This window comes from Lepidochelys kempii, chromosome 18, assembly GCF_965140265.1.
Source record: "Lepidochelys kempii isolate rLepKem1 chromosome 18, rLepKem1.hap2, whole genome shotgun sequence".
Lineage (NCBI taxonomy): Eukaryota > Metazoa > Chordata > Testudines > Cheloniidae > Lepidochelys > Lepidochelys kempii.
In genome coordinates this window covers 15,819,700-15,836,929 of record NC_133273.1, presented here as the reverse complement: position 1 = coordinate 15,836,929, position 17,230 = coordinate 15,819,700, and the positions used below count along the sequence as shown (strand labels likewise).

Here is a 17,230-nt window from a genome sequence, read left to right as displayed (position 1 = left end):
CCCTCTGGAATTAGAAAACTGGCAGAGCTGAGCGTTGATGAATTTTTAACTTCCGGATTTGAGTCAGAAGTTGATGGTGACTCAGAAGAGGAGACCTCAGAGCTCGTGGAAGAGCCTGCTAATCGGAAACAAAGCCAGAATGGCCTGGCAGGAGGAAAGAAGAAGGAGCCACTCAAAGTTAAAACTGCAGAAAAGTAAGTGTGGCTGCTTGTTGATTGGGGAAGTGTGAACAGTCCTTGAAGGTATAGATTCTTCCACTCCACTGACCCACCTTAAAAAGTGTTTCAGTTCTAAGCACATCATCTTAATAAAGCCTGAGATACTGGTGCTTTGTCCACAAAATGAAAACAATAATCCCTAGCTCTTATATAGCTCTTTTCATCTGTCGATCTCAAAGTGATTTACAGAAGAGGCCAGTAGCATTATCCCTATCGTACGGGTGGGCAAATTGAGGCACAGAGAGGTGTGACTTGCCCAGGGTCACCCAGCAGACCAGTGGCAAAGCCGAAAGCACTCAGCCCCGAAACCCTTTGCTCCAATTTACACAGAGCTTTATTTAATCCCTTCTAAAGCACTGTTCTTTGCGTCCGTCTACACTACAACAGTAATAGAATCCAGGGGCTCAGTTACAACATGCTTGACCCCTGAACTGATTTTCCTAAATTGGTTTGTTCTAGCTATAAATGTGGACAGGATCTAGCCATGTTTTAAGCATATCCCCTAATTGGCTACATGTCCCAGGACTGTAGCTTGGCTGAGGGACACAGTAAAGTCCTGTTTATGGTACAAATCCAAACTGGATTAGGGAGCAACTGTTGTTGCTGGGCCCCCAGGCTTGGTGCTATGTGTAGAATTAATGGGCCTTTAAACTTGGTTGGAAAATCTGGTGTGAACTTTTGGCTGTTCTCACTGGCACCCTAGAACGTTGCCTCTCCGTTAGCAGAATGTTAGGGTGTTGTAGAAATAGAGCTAGCTAAGATCAGATTGTCGTACTAATTTTTCACTGAAAAGTTGCTGGAATTTATTGGTTGAAGTGGTTTTTAAATGTCAACATTTCACAATTTGTTTTCCCCAAGACAACTTTACAAAAAACGTTTTTCCCCTCTGGTGCTATCCGGACAGGTGATCTGCTAGGTCACTCCAATCCTTGACTCTGAGAGCCAGCCTTACCCTGCTCTGCTGTGAGAACCCCCACTCCTGGGCTGGTCACGCACAGCCTCTGGCATGTAAGCTGCTCCTTGGATTGTGCAACCGAATGACACCAGCCAATATCTCTGGTCCCAGACACAACCCTAGGAACCTCCACCTTGCAGTGTCCAGTTATACCCGCTGGACGCTGCAAGCTTATATGAATTTGTCAATTTAACAAAGAAATTGATATGCACCAGGCTTGTTATCCCAAGGAAAGTCTCTGACACACTTCAAACCAAACGCACTGCTTCTGGTAGAACAAACAAACAGATTTATTAACTATAAAGATAGATTTTAAGTGGTTATAAGTCAAAGCACAAGAAGTCAGATTTGGTCAAATGAAATAAAAGCAAAACACATTCTAAGTGATCTTAACACTTTCCATGTCTCTACAAACTTACATGCTTCTCACCACAGGCTGGCTGGTTGCTCTTCAGCCAGGCTCTCCCCTTTGATCAGCACTCTGGTCGCTTGCTGTGGTGTCTGTAGATGGAGGTGGGAGAGAGAGAGCGCAGGGCAAATGTGTCTCCCTTTTATCATGTCCTTTTTTCCCTCTTGGCTTTGTCCCGTCTCCACCCTCCCCTCCCCCCCCCCCTTCAGATGAGCTTTACTTCATCACAGTTCCAAATTGACCAAAGGAAGGGGGTGACTCCCTGGAGAGTCTAACAGATTCTTTTGTTGCTGCCTAGCCCAGTATCCTTTGTTCCTGTGAGGCTGGGCTGGGTTTGTCCCATACCTGATGAGGTGTGAACTGCCTCTCTGTTCTTGGAGAGTTTTTTGCCTGTGCTTGTTTAAGTCATGAGGATACGTTTTCAGCCTCATAACTATATACATGAAATTATAACCTGTAACAATTACTATAACATCACTATAACAACCATGCTCAGTGCATCACGAGCCTTCCGAAGACGCCCAACATGACAAACTTTGCATTGGATACCACACAATCATTTTATAAAGATGAACCTGGGGGGGGGGTGTATGGTATTCCCCCGAGGTACAGAGTGTTGCACCTGGTTTGTATTATAAGGTGATATGATCTTCTGGCCTGTCTTTGCCAAGTTTCCAAAGTGATGTGTTCCCTTGCAGATTCCAAGGACAGCTTTTTTTTTTTTTTTTGCTTTCCTGTGGAATTTAGAAGGACCTTTCTGAACAAAGGATGTCAGCAAAAGATGTGAATGAAAACTTATTTTACCAACTCAAAGGGGTTTTCTCCCAAAGCAAGCAGTGAAAGATTCCCAGAATCCTGTGCACCGTGGCCCTGATTCAGGAAAGCCAGCCTTATTTAGGACAGCATTTAAGCATATGCATTTTAGAGTCTGGGCTTTTTTGAACAGCTTAGATTGGTTTGCTTGTACAATTCCTAACGTACTTTCTGCTCTGAATAAATAACCAGGTCTTAATTCTTCTGATCCCCCTCCATCAGGAACGTGAAGAAAGGAAAGGCAACTGAGCACAAAGACCAGCTCTCGCGGCTGAAGGAACGTGATCCTGAATTTTACAAGTTCTTGCAAGAAAATGACCGCTCCCTGCTGAACTTTGATGACTCGGACGACTCTGACGAGGAGGAGAAGGGGCTGCACACTCTGCCTGAAACGCTCGAGGTACTGGGTTCTGGAGGATGGAGGAGTATCTTAGGCATCTTTAAAATAGGTTACCTTCATGGCATAACCATTGCTTGTGAGTTTCAGTGCAACGGCTGAATTTGCTTCTGGTGTGTGATGGTACAGAGCAGTAGGGAAATGTCTCCTCAAAGGTCTGCAGGCAGTTAGGGCTGGTAGCCTGGAAACCAGTTGTTGATTTAAATAATAATAGTGCAATAATCTAGTATTTCCAGCAGCCAATCACCTGCCCCTGAGCCTTGCAGCATCCCTGTGAGGTGATAGGGTATTGTTCTACATGGAGACACTGACATCTGGCAATGGTCCTCCTCTTCCACATTCCCTGGGCTTTCTGCACTTTCCCACCCGCACACTTGGGAGAGTCTCCCACGTGCAGAGCACCCTTACTCTCCTCCAAGTCGCTCCAGACGGCCCCCTTCTTCCTATTATTTATTATTTTATTTCCATAGATCTTAGGGGCCCTCATTGTGGGTCAGGACCCCACTGTGCTAGGCGCTGTAAATTTCTGCACACACTCTGGTATTTGAACTGCTGTCCTGTATGTCACATGTGCCTGTGTAAGGCTGTGAGCTCTTTCTGGGGGTGACGTCTGTTTGCGGTCGTAGAGGGCTTTGTTCTTACTGCCTCTGAGTCATACGTGTTGCTAGTGACAGAGCCAGGAGGAGAATCCACTGCCTCCAAGGTCTGGGCTACGCTTCATGTAGGGTGACGTAGCTACCGCATGCGGGGGTGTGGATTTTTCATGCCTAACGCCTGGTGTGGATGCATCTAGGTCCTGGGAGAGGCAGAGTTCCTACAGTGGCAGACACACCCCTTTGGTCACTGCAGTCTGCACCTATGCTACTGACTTACAGCGTCACAGCTACAGTAGGCCCACAGTGTAGACGTGGCCTGACCTCCTGTCAGCCGCTCTAGCCATTTGATTTTCCTTTCAAGGGGCAGTGGTGGGCAGGGGAAACGGAGACTGATCTGCAAACCCAGCGCCACCCTGTCAATGTCTCTGGCCGTTGTAGGAAGCAAGTGACGAGGAGGAGGAGGAGGAGGAAACGGTCAAGCGGAAGAAAGCTGACTTTATCACCGTGACCTTGAAGATGGTGGAACAATGGAAACAGGCTGCAGAGGTGAGAGATGAGCCCACTGTTTTGTAAGTGGGGAGAGAGTTTTGGCCCGATTGAAAGGCCTCCCCCACAGCACAATGCTGAGATCCTTGCTTTTTAAAAACATATGGACACTAGGCACCAGGGAGATGGCCCAGGCACTGGGCCTGCCAGCTGGGGGGCAAAGTGGGTGAAATGTCTTTGCCTTGCTGCCTCTTGGTCTGTGTTTGGTTCCTGTCACTGCTAGTTAAAAGCACAAATGTTATTCTCAGGCCTGCTCTCCGCACAGTCTTTGTACAGTACAGCGATGTCCTGTTTTATTGAAATAGTTAAAACTGGTACAACCTCCCTACAGATGCAGTTAGACCAGTATCGCTTATGCCTCTTCCCATAGGGAATAGTTATACAAATCTGAGGCAACTTTATGCCAATATGGGGCAGACAGGGAGGTTGTACCGCTTTAATTGCATAGCATAGTTAGTGCAGGGCAATTATTGTGTGTAGACGAGCCCTAAGTAACTGCCTGATTGTATTATTTGCTCCCTTCTATCACACCACTGCATGGTCTCCTGTTTGTCCTTGTAAGGGGTTGTTTGTGCTCACCACTGTGGCACCTCCTGCTGGTTGCTCTGGGAATTAGCTGTGTCCATCAGCAGGGCACCCTCCTCTTGTGGTGTCTCACTCTCTGTTACTGCTTCTCCAGCATCTCCGCTGTCTGTGGGGACCTGCGTCGCTCCCGGACCATGGCGTCCTCTTCAGCACATGGCACTCCATCTGTGCCCCAGCCTGTTGTCTCCCCCCTTCCCGGGGAACTGGCAGTCCTTCGCCCGGCCTCTTGCCGGTGTGGTGAACTGCAGTCCTTTGGCTGGCCACTTCCTTCTGCGGCCAGTGGGGCAAAATGTGGGGGCCCAGGCCCGCCCGCTACTCTGGGCCCTGACCCAGGGACCTTATAACTGGCAGCCGCTCACTGCATCGCCTTCCCCTCTGCAGCTACCTGCTTTCCTTGGGCCACTTCCCTGTAGCCCCAGAACCTACTCGGTCCCTGTATCAAGGCCTCCCTCTGGGAGCCAGCCAGGCTGGAGTTCCGCTTGCCCCCCTGACCCTCCTCAGCACTGCTGTGTCCCGGGCACACCTCTCTAAAGGCAGCCAGTCCTTCTCCCTCAAGCTCCAGGGAGAGTCTGAGCTCCTCTCTGCTCTGCGGCCCTTCTTATAGGGCCCAGCCTGGCCCTGATTGGCTGCTTCTAACCCTTCCTCTGATTGGCTGGGTTCTGCACAGCCACTCCAAGGGCTGCTATTAACCCTTTGTCAGCCAGTGAGGAGCAGCTGCCCCGTCACAGTCCTCTTAATTTAGGGCCCAATCCCACATGCGCTGATGTACGTGAGTGACTTGACTTGAATGCGTGGAGGTTGCAGCATGTGACGGAGAGCCAGCCGGCCCAGTCCCCTGGGTCTGTGCCCAGGTGGCTAGCCCATGCTGCCTGTGTCGCTGTGTCCACACTGCTATATTTAGTATGCTGGCTCAAGCTGAGCTAGTGTGTGTCTGTGTTTCCAGGCTGGGAGGCTCGCTCCCAGCTCTAGTGTGTAGACATACCCACAGGGTCCCATTGATTGTATGCTTTCGGGACAGGCTTCTCTCTGACTCTGAATGTCTTCTGTGTAGTATAAAGGTCCCCCTTGATAGTTTTCCTCCCCCAGGCTGTGGCTGCAATCCCCAGAAATCTGGAGTCCTGATCTACATGGTTTTTGGATCATCTGGTTTAGAATCTGTGGCTGAAGGGCTGTTGGAGCCCATGTTCGGAGAGGCTAATGGTCTCCTGTGGTTCGGGGTGTACCTCCAGGGCAAAGCTGTGTGTATCAGGTGTGAGAGAGAGCAAATTTGGTGCTCATCCACCTCGGCAGCGTCTTCTCACCCAGAAACCTGTACACAGAACAGCATGATAGAATGAGCACGCTGAGCAAGACGGTTCTGCCAACCATGTAACATGTGGATGAGGCATCTGGCTTGTTTAGCTGTGACACTGGCCCCTGCACGGTTACTGGCTTGACCAGGGGGTCTCAGCTTCAGTTTGCAGGCTATGTTAAGAGGCCAGCGCGACTCCAGCGTTTCACATGAGGTCACGGAAGCGAGTGAAGTTGCACATCTGGTCTTCACTCCCCAGGTTTCCTCCGAAGCACTCTGCCTCCTGCATGTCCTGCAGATTTTTTTAATAGCGTTTAGAACACTGTAACGTGCCTCAGTCTCCCCAGCTGTATAAACGGGATACTCATTCTTTCCTGCTTCTGTGAAGCACTTTGAGCTCTATTGATGAAAAGCGCATAATGAGGGATGATTGTTAATGAAGGAATATAGCTGCCTCCATTTTCCTTTCCCTTTATTGCTGACGTTTCTTTATTCCTCTCTCCCAGAAGCAACTAACACCGAGGCTCTTCCATGAGATCACTCAGGCCTTTAAAGCATCTGTGGCAACTACCAAAGGAGATGACGGTGGGGCCGACCCCAGCAAATTCAAAGTCACCGACAGTGCCGGTGAGAGCTTTTGTTCCAGCTAGAGGCTGTCTAGACTTATTTCATAGGGGGCAGGTGGTGTGGAATAAGGGCCTGGGGACAAGGTGTGTGGCAATTCAAGGCCTATCAGGAGAAAATAAAATCAGTGGAAATGAAAATGATCTTCATCCTAGTTCCATGCATATCTTGTGGCTTTCAGTTTAACAGCATAACTCCTCCAGATGACGAAGGTTCTACGTGGGGACAGCCCCACCTTGTATAGTGCCCGTTCTGGAAGGGGGTCCTGAAGCAGCAGGATTTCAGCTAATATTGTTCGGGCGGACCTGAGACAGCACTGAGGGATGTCGACAAAAGTAGCCTTATCTAACAGCCCCATTTGCTGTTATGGGGATGACCATGTCTCACCTAAAATTGTGACTTAGCGTCAACTGCTGATTCTTTCCTCGCTGCATTAATTTTATTTATTTGAAGTATGAAAGAATTGTCCCAACTCACGTGCATCTGTCCCCCGGAAATTTAGTTGCTGCCTACTTTTTGAAAAATGTGGGTGCTGGAAAAGCTTCTTAGTGCACCCTGCTTAGAATCAGCCCTGGATCGTTGCTGCATTTCAGAATCGATAGAGGGTGTTCTCTCTCCACTCCGTAGTGCCCATGTGGAACACTACAGCCGCTCAATGTGGCTTCCTTTCAAGACAATCCTTCGTTTTCTAATTCAGTAAATGACATAGTAACAAGGTGCTATCTGATGACATTGCTTTAAAAAAACACCACCAAAACACGTAATTCCTGGTTTCTTGCCTCTTATTATTTTTTGTAGTACCTAGCAGCTCCAATCATGACCAGGGCCCCCGTGTGTTAGATGCTGTGCCAACCCAGAGCGAAGAGAGGGACCTCATGCGCAAGGGGTCCTTGTCCAAAGAGCTTACAATCTAAGGAATCTTACTCTTCAGGAAGGAATTCCTGAGTGGGAGTGGGTGGAGAGAGAGAGTAGACTGATTTGTGCAAACCTGTGAAAGACCCCCAGGTCCTGTTCTGAGCTCAGTGGTGACAGTTCTGTTTCAGGTTAGCAAGGGGGCTGGGAAGTGAATGGGAAACCAGTCATAAGTATTTTACTGACATGTTCTTTTTTGGTTTAGTATTTAATGCCCTGGTGTCCTTCTGCATTCGGGATCTCTTTGGCTGCCTGCAGAAACTGCTTCAGGTGAAGGTGGTGAAAGACAAATCAAAGTAAGTTCCAGGCAATTGCATTGCAGATAAGTGTCGTCTGGGCCTTTCCCAGCACTGAGGCCTGGGCATGCTGGTGGAAGAATTGACAGAGAAGCAGCTCTTGCAGGTGGAAGAATTGGCAGAGATGCAGCTCTTCCTGTGTAGTGGAAAAACCATTTGTTCCTGCCTATGGGCTTCTTATCCTTGAGCCTCAATCCTTCTGAATTCCCCAGTGCAGGAGGTGTCCAGCGTGAACCTTTTCCTCCTGCACTGGGGAATTCTGAAGAAAGTGGCATTTTATTTGGGGTGAAGGGAAAAATGGTTTGTGACTGACCTGCTTGCCCTTGAGATGTGACTTGGTAGCAATTCACCCTACTGCTTTCGATGTTTACTGCTGTGGGTGTGCTAGGCGCCAGATTCTGGTGGGTTGAGAGCTTCTAGGTTTGACCTGGTCTGCGTTAGATCATGGATGGAATGGGGAACAGCAATGCGCAGCTGGGCTAGTGAGGGTACAATTAATCCCTTGTTCCTAAATGCAGACGTCAGTCCAGAAGCTCTGTGTTGCATTCCTCTCTGCTGTCATCTGAGCTGACTAGAGCCTTCATTAGAGACGGGGGGATTTCTGACTCATGGGCCCAGTTTTGTTTGCTGGAATTCTGGTTGGCTGCCAAACTGCCTTGGGCTGGGATCTCGTACTGACCCATGGTAAACAGGGTTCGGCTAGAGCTGTACTTGGAAGGGTGACCTCCAAGGGTCATCCAGGGCTGCTGGTAGCATTCTTAGCTCTGAGTCCCCCCTGGACCAGTGTTACAGTGGTGCTGGAAGTAAAGCTCTGACCACCTGTTAAAAGATCCCCAAGCACTCTCTGCAAGATGTGTTAGTCCCTCTATCCTGGCCGTGTTCCACCTAGGGTATCTGTGTTCTTCATTTACCAGAATCTTCGCTGCGGTTTCCTTCTCTTTCTGCCCTACAATCTTATGCAGTGTTACGTAGCAGGAGTGTTCCACCCCAGAGGTGGTTGCACTTACACAGGCATTACTCTATCTGCCATGCAAGTGTGCAAAGTGCAAAGGCATCCTAGGCAGGTTTTAATGCTACTATTGTTAATGTCCCTGTTTAGCCTGGTTAGGGATGGGATGGGGGTTGAGGTCAACTCTGAATTTCCTGTTGGCGTTGGTGGCAAAGCGTAAGTCTCCGTTCCCTGTGCTGTTGCTCTGAAATAGCAATATAGTGCTGATTGCAGAGAACAGTTCCCTCTTTCCTCCTTGCACTCCTTACTGATGCGAACTCTGTGTGAAGTCCATGATAGGTTTGCCTGGCAAACACTCAGCCCTGCAGTTGTTAGTCCATGTGGGCGTGAGCTCATGAGTGGCACAAGTGAGATCGGTGCTTTTTTTCTCACGCCGGCTAGGCCACTCATAACTGTACGTCATAATCCGTGTAACTCCAGCCGTCTTGCAATAGAAATCAGTCCTATTTTTAAGCCATGGCCCCGGGATGCCTGAACAGAAGGCAAATGGGGCTGAATGCCAGACACCCCCGCTCCATTTCAGCATCCGTTCTGTTAGCCAGATGGAGAGGGATGCGCGGGAGCTTCCCCTTGTGCCCTGGAGTAATGTCGTGCAGGCCTGGGGCACCCTTTGGATGACAAAGCCTTACTCCTTTTATAATGAGATTGTAACGCTTTTACGCCCCCCCTCTCCTTGCCATGTGGAAGATGCTGGTTTCCTGGGAGTTTCCATAGTGTAATGATTCATTGTCACTTTTAGCTCTAAACTATACGCGACTCCCACTCAGCCTGTGTTCTCTCCCTGTTCATTCCTAGGATGGTGCTGCCCTCTACCAGCCCACTCTGGGGCAAGCTGAGGCTGGATGTCAAGATGTACCTGAGCTGCACCATCCAGGTAAAGACCTGCAGTATGTCTGTTAGGAGGCTGTTGTCCTGGGCACTGCTGGGTTTCTGTTGGGAAGCAGGTTTATATTTTGGGATCATGTGCCTAGGATCAAGGGAGATACACTGCTTGCTTCTAGCTAACTGTCCCTTTAAAGGTGACACCTCGCCACCTAAACACAAACGAGCCAGTTGACAAAGCAGATGACTGTGTTAGTGGCATTAATTGCTCTGATTTCACAAACTTAGCTTCCTTCTGGGAGGCAATTCTTGCAGTTTTAAGGTCACGCCTGCCTTCTGCTCAACTTGAAATCTCATCAGGTTAAAGTCGTTTCAGGTCCTGGGCCTGCTTCATAATGGATGCTCCCTTTCCTGCAGTGAAACCTGCAATGAGGTTGAGTTTATCAGGCGCCATATCCCAACCTCACCAACTATAATTCTGCTGCAACTTTATTAGAAGATCCTACCTGTGCTAAGTTGCTGGTGTCCAGTTTTCCAGGGAGGGTCAATGTGTGTTTATAAAGCTGGGTTCCATTCCTCCTAGATCAAGATTTTTGGGGAAGACTTAGGGAAGCCAACAGACTGTTTCATCGTGTACCCCCAAATGAGGGAGAGTTGGACTTAAAAAACAACAAAAAACAAGAAAACAGCATAAATTGTTCATTCTCCAAGGCAGTGGTGGGGCTCTTGGGGGAAGGGAGAGCAGGTAAACAAAGTGAAAGTGCTGACACCCTTCCAGGCCATAAGCCGTCAAAATGATTCAGCAGAAAAGCATTCTTGAGCAGCAAAGCCTTTTCCTCGAGGGGTAGTGCTTACAGCAAGCAAGGTAACTAAGGATTGCAATAGAACAGGAAAAGGCATCTGTCCAATGGGGATAATTATACTTCCCTCCCTTAGAGAGCTAACGATTAAAAGCTCTAGATAAAAGCTAGGTATTATTATTATTATTATGTATCATTAAGATGTTTCAAGCTTATAGGACAAGAAGCAATGGGCTTAAATTGCAGCAAGGGCAGTTTAGGTTGGACATTAGGGAGTTAAGCACTGGAACAAATTGTCTAGGAAGGATGTGGAATCTCCGTCATTGGAGGGTTTTAAGAACAGGTTAGACAAACACCTGTTGGGAATGGTCTAGCTCAGGGGTGGACAAACTACAGCCCAGGGGCCACATCCGGCCCGTCCGAGCATTTAATCTGGCCCTCAGCTCCTGCCGGGGAGCGGGGTTGGGTGTTTGCCCCGCTCCGGTGCTCCCGCTGGGGAGCAGGGTCAGAGGCTTGCGCAGCTCCCAGGAAGCAGCCGGCATGACCTCCCTCTGGCTCCTACGTAGTACGTGGAGGTATGGACAGGCGGATCTGCATGCTGCCCGATCCGCAGGTGCTTCCCCCGCAGCTCCTATTGGCTGTGGTTCCCGGGTAATGGGAGCTGCAGGGGTGGCACCTGCGGACGGGGTAGCGCACAGAGCTGCCTGGCTGTGCTTCAAAGCCAGAGGGGGGATTTGCTTCCGGGAGCTGCTTGTGATAAGTGCCGCCCAGAGCCTGCACCCCTGAGCCCCCCACCCTGTGCTCCAGTCCCCTGCCACAGCCCTGATCCGCCCTCCGAACCCCTCGATCCCAGCCCAGAGCCCCCTCTTGTACCCCAGAGCCCTTACACCCACCTCCCTGCACCCCAACTCAAAGCCCCCTTTTGCACCCTGAACTCCTTATTTCTGGCCCCAACGCAGAGCCCGCACCCCCAGCCAGAGCCCGCACCCCTACACCCAATTTCGTGAGCATTCATGGCCCACCATACAATTTCCACACCCCGATGTGGCCCTCAGGCCAAAAAGTTTGCCCGCCCCGGTCTAGCTATTCCCTAGTTCTGCCTTGAGTGCAGGGGACTGAACTAGATGACCTCTCAAGGTCCCTTCCAGTCCTACACTTCTGTGATTCTGTGTGGTCAACTCAAAATCTAGACAAGTTAAAAAGTATTTCCAGTTCTCTGCCTGCTATCGAGCAGACCCCCTCGCACCAACGTTATGTTGGCTTTATAATCATGCTCCCGTTTTTAAAAAATACGTTTTACTCTCTCCTGTGGCTGTGCGAGAGGCTTGCAGGCTATAGCTGCCAGCAACCACAGCGTGATATCTAGGCTTGCGTAAACGAGAGCAGTGGAAGGGATAGAGAGGAGACCAATTGCCTCCTCTTTCAGCTGTGGTGATTTGCAGTGTGAGTTGGCACAGTAGCTGGTAAAACACTTTTCAGCACTGCAGTGACTGTAAACTCGATGACAGGTTTCAGAGGAACAGCCGTGTTAGTCTGTATTCGCAAAAAGAAAAGGAGGACTTGTGGCACCTTAGAGACTAACCAATTTATTTGAGCATGAGCTTTCGTGAGCTACAGCTCACTTCATCAGATGTTTACCGTGGAAACTGCAGCAGACTTTATATACACACAGAAATCATGAAACAATACCTCCTCCCACCCCACTGTCCTGCTGGTAATAGCTTATCTAAAGTGATCAACAGGTGGGCCATTTCCAGCACAAATCCAGGTTTTCTCACCCTCCACCCCCCCACACAAATTCACTCTCCTGCTGGTGCTAGCCCATCCAAAGTGACAACTCTTTACATAATCAAGTCGGGCTATTTCCTGCATAGATCAAGGTTTTCTCACATCCCCCCCACCCCCATACACACACAAACTCACTCTCCTGCTGGTAATAGCTCATCTAAACTGACCATTCTCCAGGTTTAAATCCAAGTTAAACCAGAACATCTGGGGGGGGGGGGGGTAGGAAAAAACAAGAGGAAACAGGCTACCTTGCATAATGACTTAGTCACTCCCAGTCTCTATTTAAGCCTAAATTAATAGTATCCAATTTGCAAATGAATTCCAATTCAGCAGTTTCTCGCTGGAGTCTGGATTTGAAGTTTTTTTGTTTTAAGATAGCGACCTTCATGTCTGTGATTGCGTGACCAGAGAGATTGAAGTGTTCTCCGACTGGTTTATGAATGTTATAATTCTTGACATCTGATTTGTGTCCATTTATTCTTTTACGTAGAGACTGTCCAGTTTGACCAATGTACATGGCAGAGGGGCATTGCTGGCACATGATGGCATAGATCACATTGGTGGATGTGCAGGTGAACGAGCCTCTGATAGTGTGGCTGATGTTATTAGGCCCTGTGATGGTGTCCCCTGAATAGATATGTGGGCACAATTGGCAACGGGCTTTGTTGCAAGGATAAGTTCCTGGGTTAGTGGTTCTGTTGTGTGGTATGTGGTTGTTGGTGAGTATTTGCTTCAGGTTGCGGGGCTGTCTGTAGGCAAGGACTGGCCTGTCTCCCAAGACTTGTGAGAGTGTTGGGTCATCCTTTAGGATAGGTTGTAGATCCTTAATAATGCGTTGGAGGGGTTTTAGTTGGGGGCTGAAGGTGACGGCTAGTGGCGTTCTGTTATTTTCTTTGTTAGGCCTGTCCTGTAGTAGGTAACTTCTGGGAACTCTTCTGGCTCTATCAATCTGTTTCTTTACTTCTGCAGGTGGGTATTGTAGTTGTAAGAAAGCTTGACAGAGATCTTGTAGGTGTTTGTCTCTGTCTGAGGGGTTGGAGCAAATGCGGTTGTATCGCAGAGCTTGGCTGTAGACGATGGATCGTGTGGTGTGGTCAGGGTGAAAGCTGGAGGCATGCAGGTAGGAATAGCGGTCAGTAGGTTTACGGTATAGGGTGGTGTTTATGTGGCCATTGTTTATTAGCACTGTAGTGTCCAGGAAGTGGATCTCTTGTGTGGACTGGACCAGGCTGAGGTTGGTGGTGGGATGGAAATTGTTGAAATCATGGTGGAATTCCTCAAGGGCTTCTTTTCCATGGGTCCAGATGATGAAGATGTCATCAATATAGCGCAAGTAGAGTAGGGGCTTTAGGGGACGAGAGCTGAGGAAGCGTTGTTCTAAATCAGCCATAAAAATGTTGGCATACTGTGGGGCCATGCGGGTACCCATAGCAGTGCCGCTGATCTGAAGGTATACATTGTCCCCAAATGTGAAATAGTTATGGGTAAGGACAAAGTCACAAAGTTCAGCCACCAGGTTAGCCGTGACATTATCGGGGATAGTGTTCTTGACGGCTTGTAGTCCATCTTTGTGTGGAATGTTGGTGTAGAGGGCTTCTACATCCATAGTAGCCAGGATGGTGTTATCAGGAAGATCACCGATGGATTGAAGTTTCCTCAGGAAGTCAGTGGTGTCTCGAAGGTAGCTGGGAGTGCTGGTAGCGTAGGGCCTGAGGAGGGAGTCTACATAGCCAGACAATCCTGCTGTCAGGGTGCCAATGCCTGAGATGATGGGGCGCCCAGGATTTCCAGGTTTATGGATCTTGGGTAGTAGATAGAATATCCCAGGTCGGGGTTCCAGGGGTGTGTCTGTGCGGATTTGATCTTGTGCTTTTTCAGGAAGTATCTTGAGCAAATGCTGTAGTTGCTTTTGGTAACTCTCAGTGGGATCATAGGGTAATGGCTTGTAGAAACTCGTGTTGGAGAGCTGCCGAGCAGCCTCTTGTTCATATTCCGACCTATTCATGATGACAACAGCACCTCCTTTGTCAGCCTTTTTGATTATGATGTCAGAGTTGTTTCTGAGGCTGTGGATGGCATTGCGTTCCGCATGGCTGAGGTTATGGGGCAAGTGATGCTGCTTTTCCACAATTTCAGCCCGTGCACGTCGGCGGAAGCACTCTATGTAGAAGTCCAGTCTGCTGTTTCGACCTTCAGGAGGAGTCCATCTAGAATCCCTCTTTCTGTAGTGTTGGCAGGGAGACCTCTGTGGATTAGTATGTTGTTCAGAGGTATTTTGGAAATATGCAAGGTAGCCTGTTTCCTCTTGTTTTTTCCTACCCCCCCCCCCCCCCCCAGATGTTCTGGTTTAACTTGGATTTAAACCTGGAGAATGGTCAGTTTAGATGAGCTATTACCAGCAGGAGAGTGAGTTTGTGTGTGTATGGGGGTGGGGGGGATGTGAGAAAACCTTGATCTATGCAGGAAATAGCCCGACTTGATTATGTAAAGAGTTGTCACTTTGGATGGGCTAGCACCAGCAGGAGAGTGAATTTGTGTGGGGGGGTGGAGGGTGAGAAAACCTGGATTTGTGCTGGAAATGGCCCACCTGTTGATCACTTTAGATAAGCTATTACCAGCAGGACAGTGGGGTGGGAGGAGGTATTGTTTCATGATTTCTGTGTGTATATAAAGTCTGCTGCAGTTTCCACGGTAAACATCTGATGAAGTGAGCTGTAGCTCACGAAAGCTCATGCTCAAATAAATTGGTTAGTCTCTAAGGTGCCACAAGTACTCCTTTTCTTTTTGTAAACTCGATGTCCCTCTAAATAAACACCCCTCAGCTTGGGTTTTGTCCCCGAGAGGGCTGAGCCTGCCCTTCCCAAAGATATTAAGCTGTGGTGTGTCTGTTCTCTACCCCCTTCACCCTAGAAGCTGTTAAGGAGTCTGTAAGGAGCTGGCCTGTCTCCCCAGCTCAGGAGGGGCACCTTGCCCACAGTCTTGTCAGGCCTTTCCTTCAGGGCACAGTTTATCCTTCAGACACAATAAAATGGTTCTGGATAAGTCCCACTTGTAAACCATCTCATCCCCTGACCTGGGATCTTCTGCTGGGGCCCCGAGGCTGGTTCCCTGCTGCTCCAGGGCCTGCCAGAGGAGCAACGTTCCTCTTGCCGCTTTCCTTCCCAGCCGAGCACTTCTTGGCTTTTGTAATCCTTAACCAGTCTCTGCTGGGAGGTAGCTGATCAGTCAGTGGCCAGGCTAGGCTCAAGTTCCCTTAAAGGACCAGCCACGCAGTAAGAGAGCCACTCAGTAACCCTTTTGTGGAGTGGGAGTTAACCCCTCGATCCCCTGCTGGTGCCTCTGCTCTCTGCCAGAGGATTGCTGGGGAAAGCCTGTAAATCACTGGGTTGCTGTCACCACCACAGCCCAGCCAGCCCAGGAGCCATGTTGGCTGTTCTCAGCCTCGTGTTGTAGCCAGGTCCCTCTAAGCAGCGAATTTACCACTGCGCTGGCCCTGCTCCTGGATTTGCTCCGAAGTTCTTTTGGCTTGGCTTCTTGTAGCCCGAACCCCAGAGTGCGGGTTGGGCTGCACCACTCCTGGCACCCAGGAAATGTTTGCTGCTAGTGGGAACGGAAGAAGTTGGGTGGGATCTGTGGGACTGACCACAATCTCATTTTGCCTCCCCCTTGTAGCTCCTGTCTTGTTTAACGGAAGCTTCTGTCGGAGCTGCTGTCCTTCACCACGTCAACGCCATCGTCCCTTATTTCTTGTCGTTCCCAAAGCAGTGCCGCATGCTGCTCAAGGTAAGGCACAGAATAATGGAAACTTTAATTTAGAGAGAAGTGAGACCCTGTGTACCCCACATGGTATTGGATATTTGGGGTTGGTTACCCTGCCAGAACAGTGTCTGGGGCCCTGAGTTCAGTTCCTTGTTTCCCTGGGCTGTTCTTCCGTTAAGCACCCAGGCCTCCATTTATCGTCGTTAGGTGCCAGCTGTCACCCTTCTGCCGAGTTCAGCGGGGGCTTGGATCCGCCTGCGCGGGGGCTTGGATCCGCCTGCACGTGGCTGTGAATCCCCATGGCGCGTCGTGCAGGAGTGGTACCCGTTCCGGAGAGATGTGGTGGTGATACAGTGAAGCTGTTTTCCTAATCGCCTGGAGAGTAATTGCTCCCTGTGGGGTGTCTGTGTACGTGTGATAGCATTTTCCTCTGGAGGCTCGGGGGTGGAATATTTGTGCAGTGACTTTCTCTCACACGCTCAGCAGTTGTGGGTGACAGAGCGGGAGGAGGAGTGGCGTGTGGGCAAGAGGGCAACGGGAGCGTTAAATCAGAGAGGTCTGACAGAGCAGAAGGCGAGCCGAGCTGGAGACATGTATGGCCGGTGATGTTTGTGGTGCTGCATGCTGAGATAAGGGTAATTTAAATCACTTGTTTCGAGGCTTCTCACTAGCACTGTCAGGGAGGAATTTTCTGTTCTGCACAATTTATCAGGTTCTGCAGGGGATTTTTGCCTCTCTGAGCTGCTGTGAGAGATGGGATACTTACAATGTGTGTTCTCGAGGTTTCAACCATGATCACTGTCCCATTCTACCGGATGCCTAGTAAGAGAGAATCCCTGCCCCAAAGAGCTGGCAATCAAACTAAACTAAATAGATCATTTCCATTTGACAGATGGGGAGCATAGGTCCTAAGAGTAAATGACTTGCCCCACATCCCACAGGGAGTCTGTGGCAGAGGCAGGAATCGAGTCCAGGTCTCTTGTGTTCTGGTCCAGTTCTCTTAGCCACATCCTGCATCTTAATACTGGACTTGGATAAGGCAGTGATCTGAGGTGGTGCAGCAAAATCCTGGCTCGTAAGCCTCTGTATTGCGTGTTGGGCATCTGTCTGTTCTTTAAGGCCAGGGTGGGGATTGAGAAGTGTTTGGAGAGCATTTGGTTTCCAGGAACCACAGTCAGGTTGGCTCTGGCCTTGAGTATTGGGTGTGCTCTGTGTAAAATGACATGATACGCAGATGACCTCCTTTTCACAGGGTTGGCAGAGCGTTGTGTGACACAGAGGTGCCTGTAGCTAGAAGAGAGGCTTCTAGTTTGGTCAGGAAAAGCCTGGGGGGAAGTTTGACTCAACTTCAAAGGTAGATGCCTAGATCTAGGCGTCGAAGTCCATGTGTTGGCCTCCACATCTGAGTGG

At 49.4% G+C, this 17,230-nt stretch overlaps 1 protein-coding gene across 2 annotated transcripts in view; it reads left to right on the top strand.

Annotated features, from left to right (window-relative positions):
* NOC2L (NOC2 like nucleolar associated transcriptional repressor) overlaps nucleotides 1-17,230 on the top strand; it is an 87,415-nt gene that overhangs the window by 1,723 nt on the left and 68,462 nt on the right. Inside the window, exons 2-8 of one of the 2 annotated variants that reach the window (XM_073317129.1) lie at nucleotides 15-194; nucleotides 2,618-2,795; nucleotides 3,827-3,934; nucleotides 6,320-6,437; nucleotides 7,552-7,642; nucleotides 9,447-9,525; nucleotides 15,734-15,844. In XM_073317129.1, coding sequence (XP_073173230.1) covers nucleotides 15-194; nucleotides 2,618-2,795; nucleotides 3,827-3,934; nucleotides 6,320-6,437; nucleotides 7,552-7,642; nucleotides 9,447-9,525; nucleotides 15,734-15,844 — 865 coding nt within the window. Of the gene's footprint in view, nucleotides 1-14; nucleotides 195-2,617; nucleotides 2,796-3,826; nucleotides 3,935-6,316; nucleotides 6,438-7,551; nucleotides 7,643-9,446; nucleotides 9,526-15,733; nucleotides 15,845-17,230 lie in introns of both variants that reach the window. The other variant, XM_073317128.1, reaches the window with a different exon arrangement.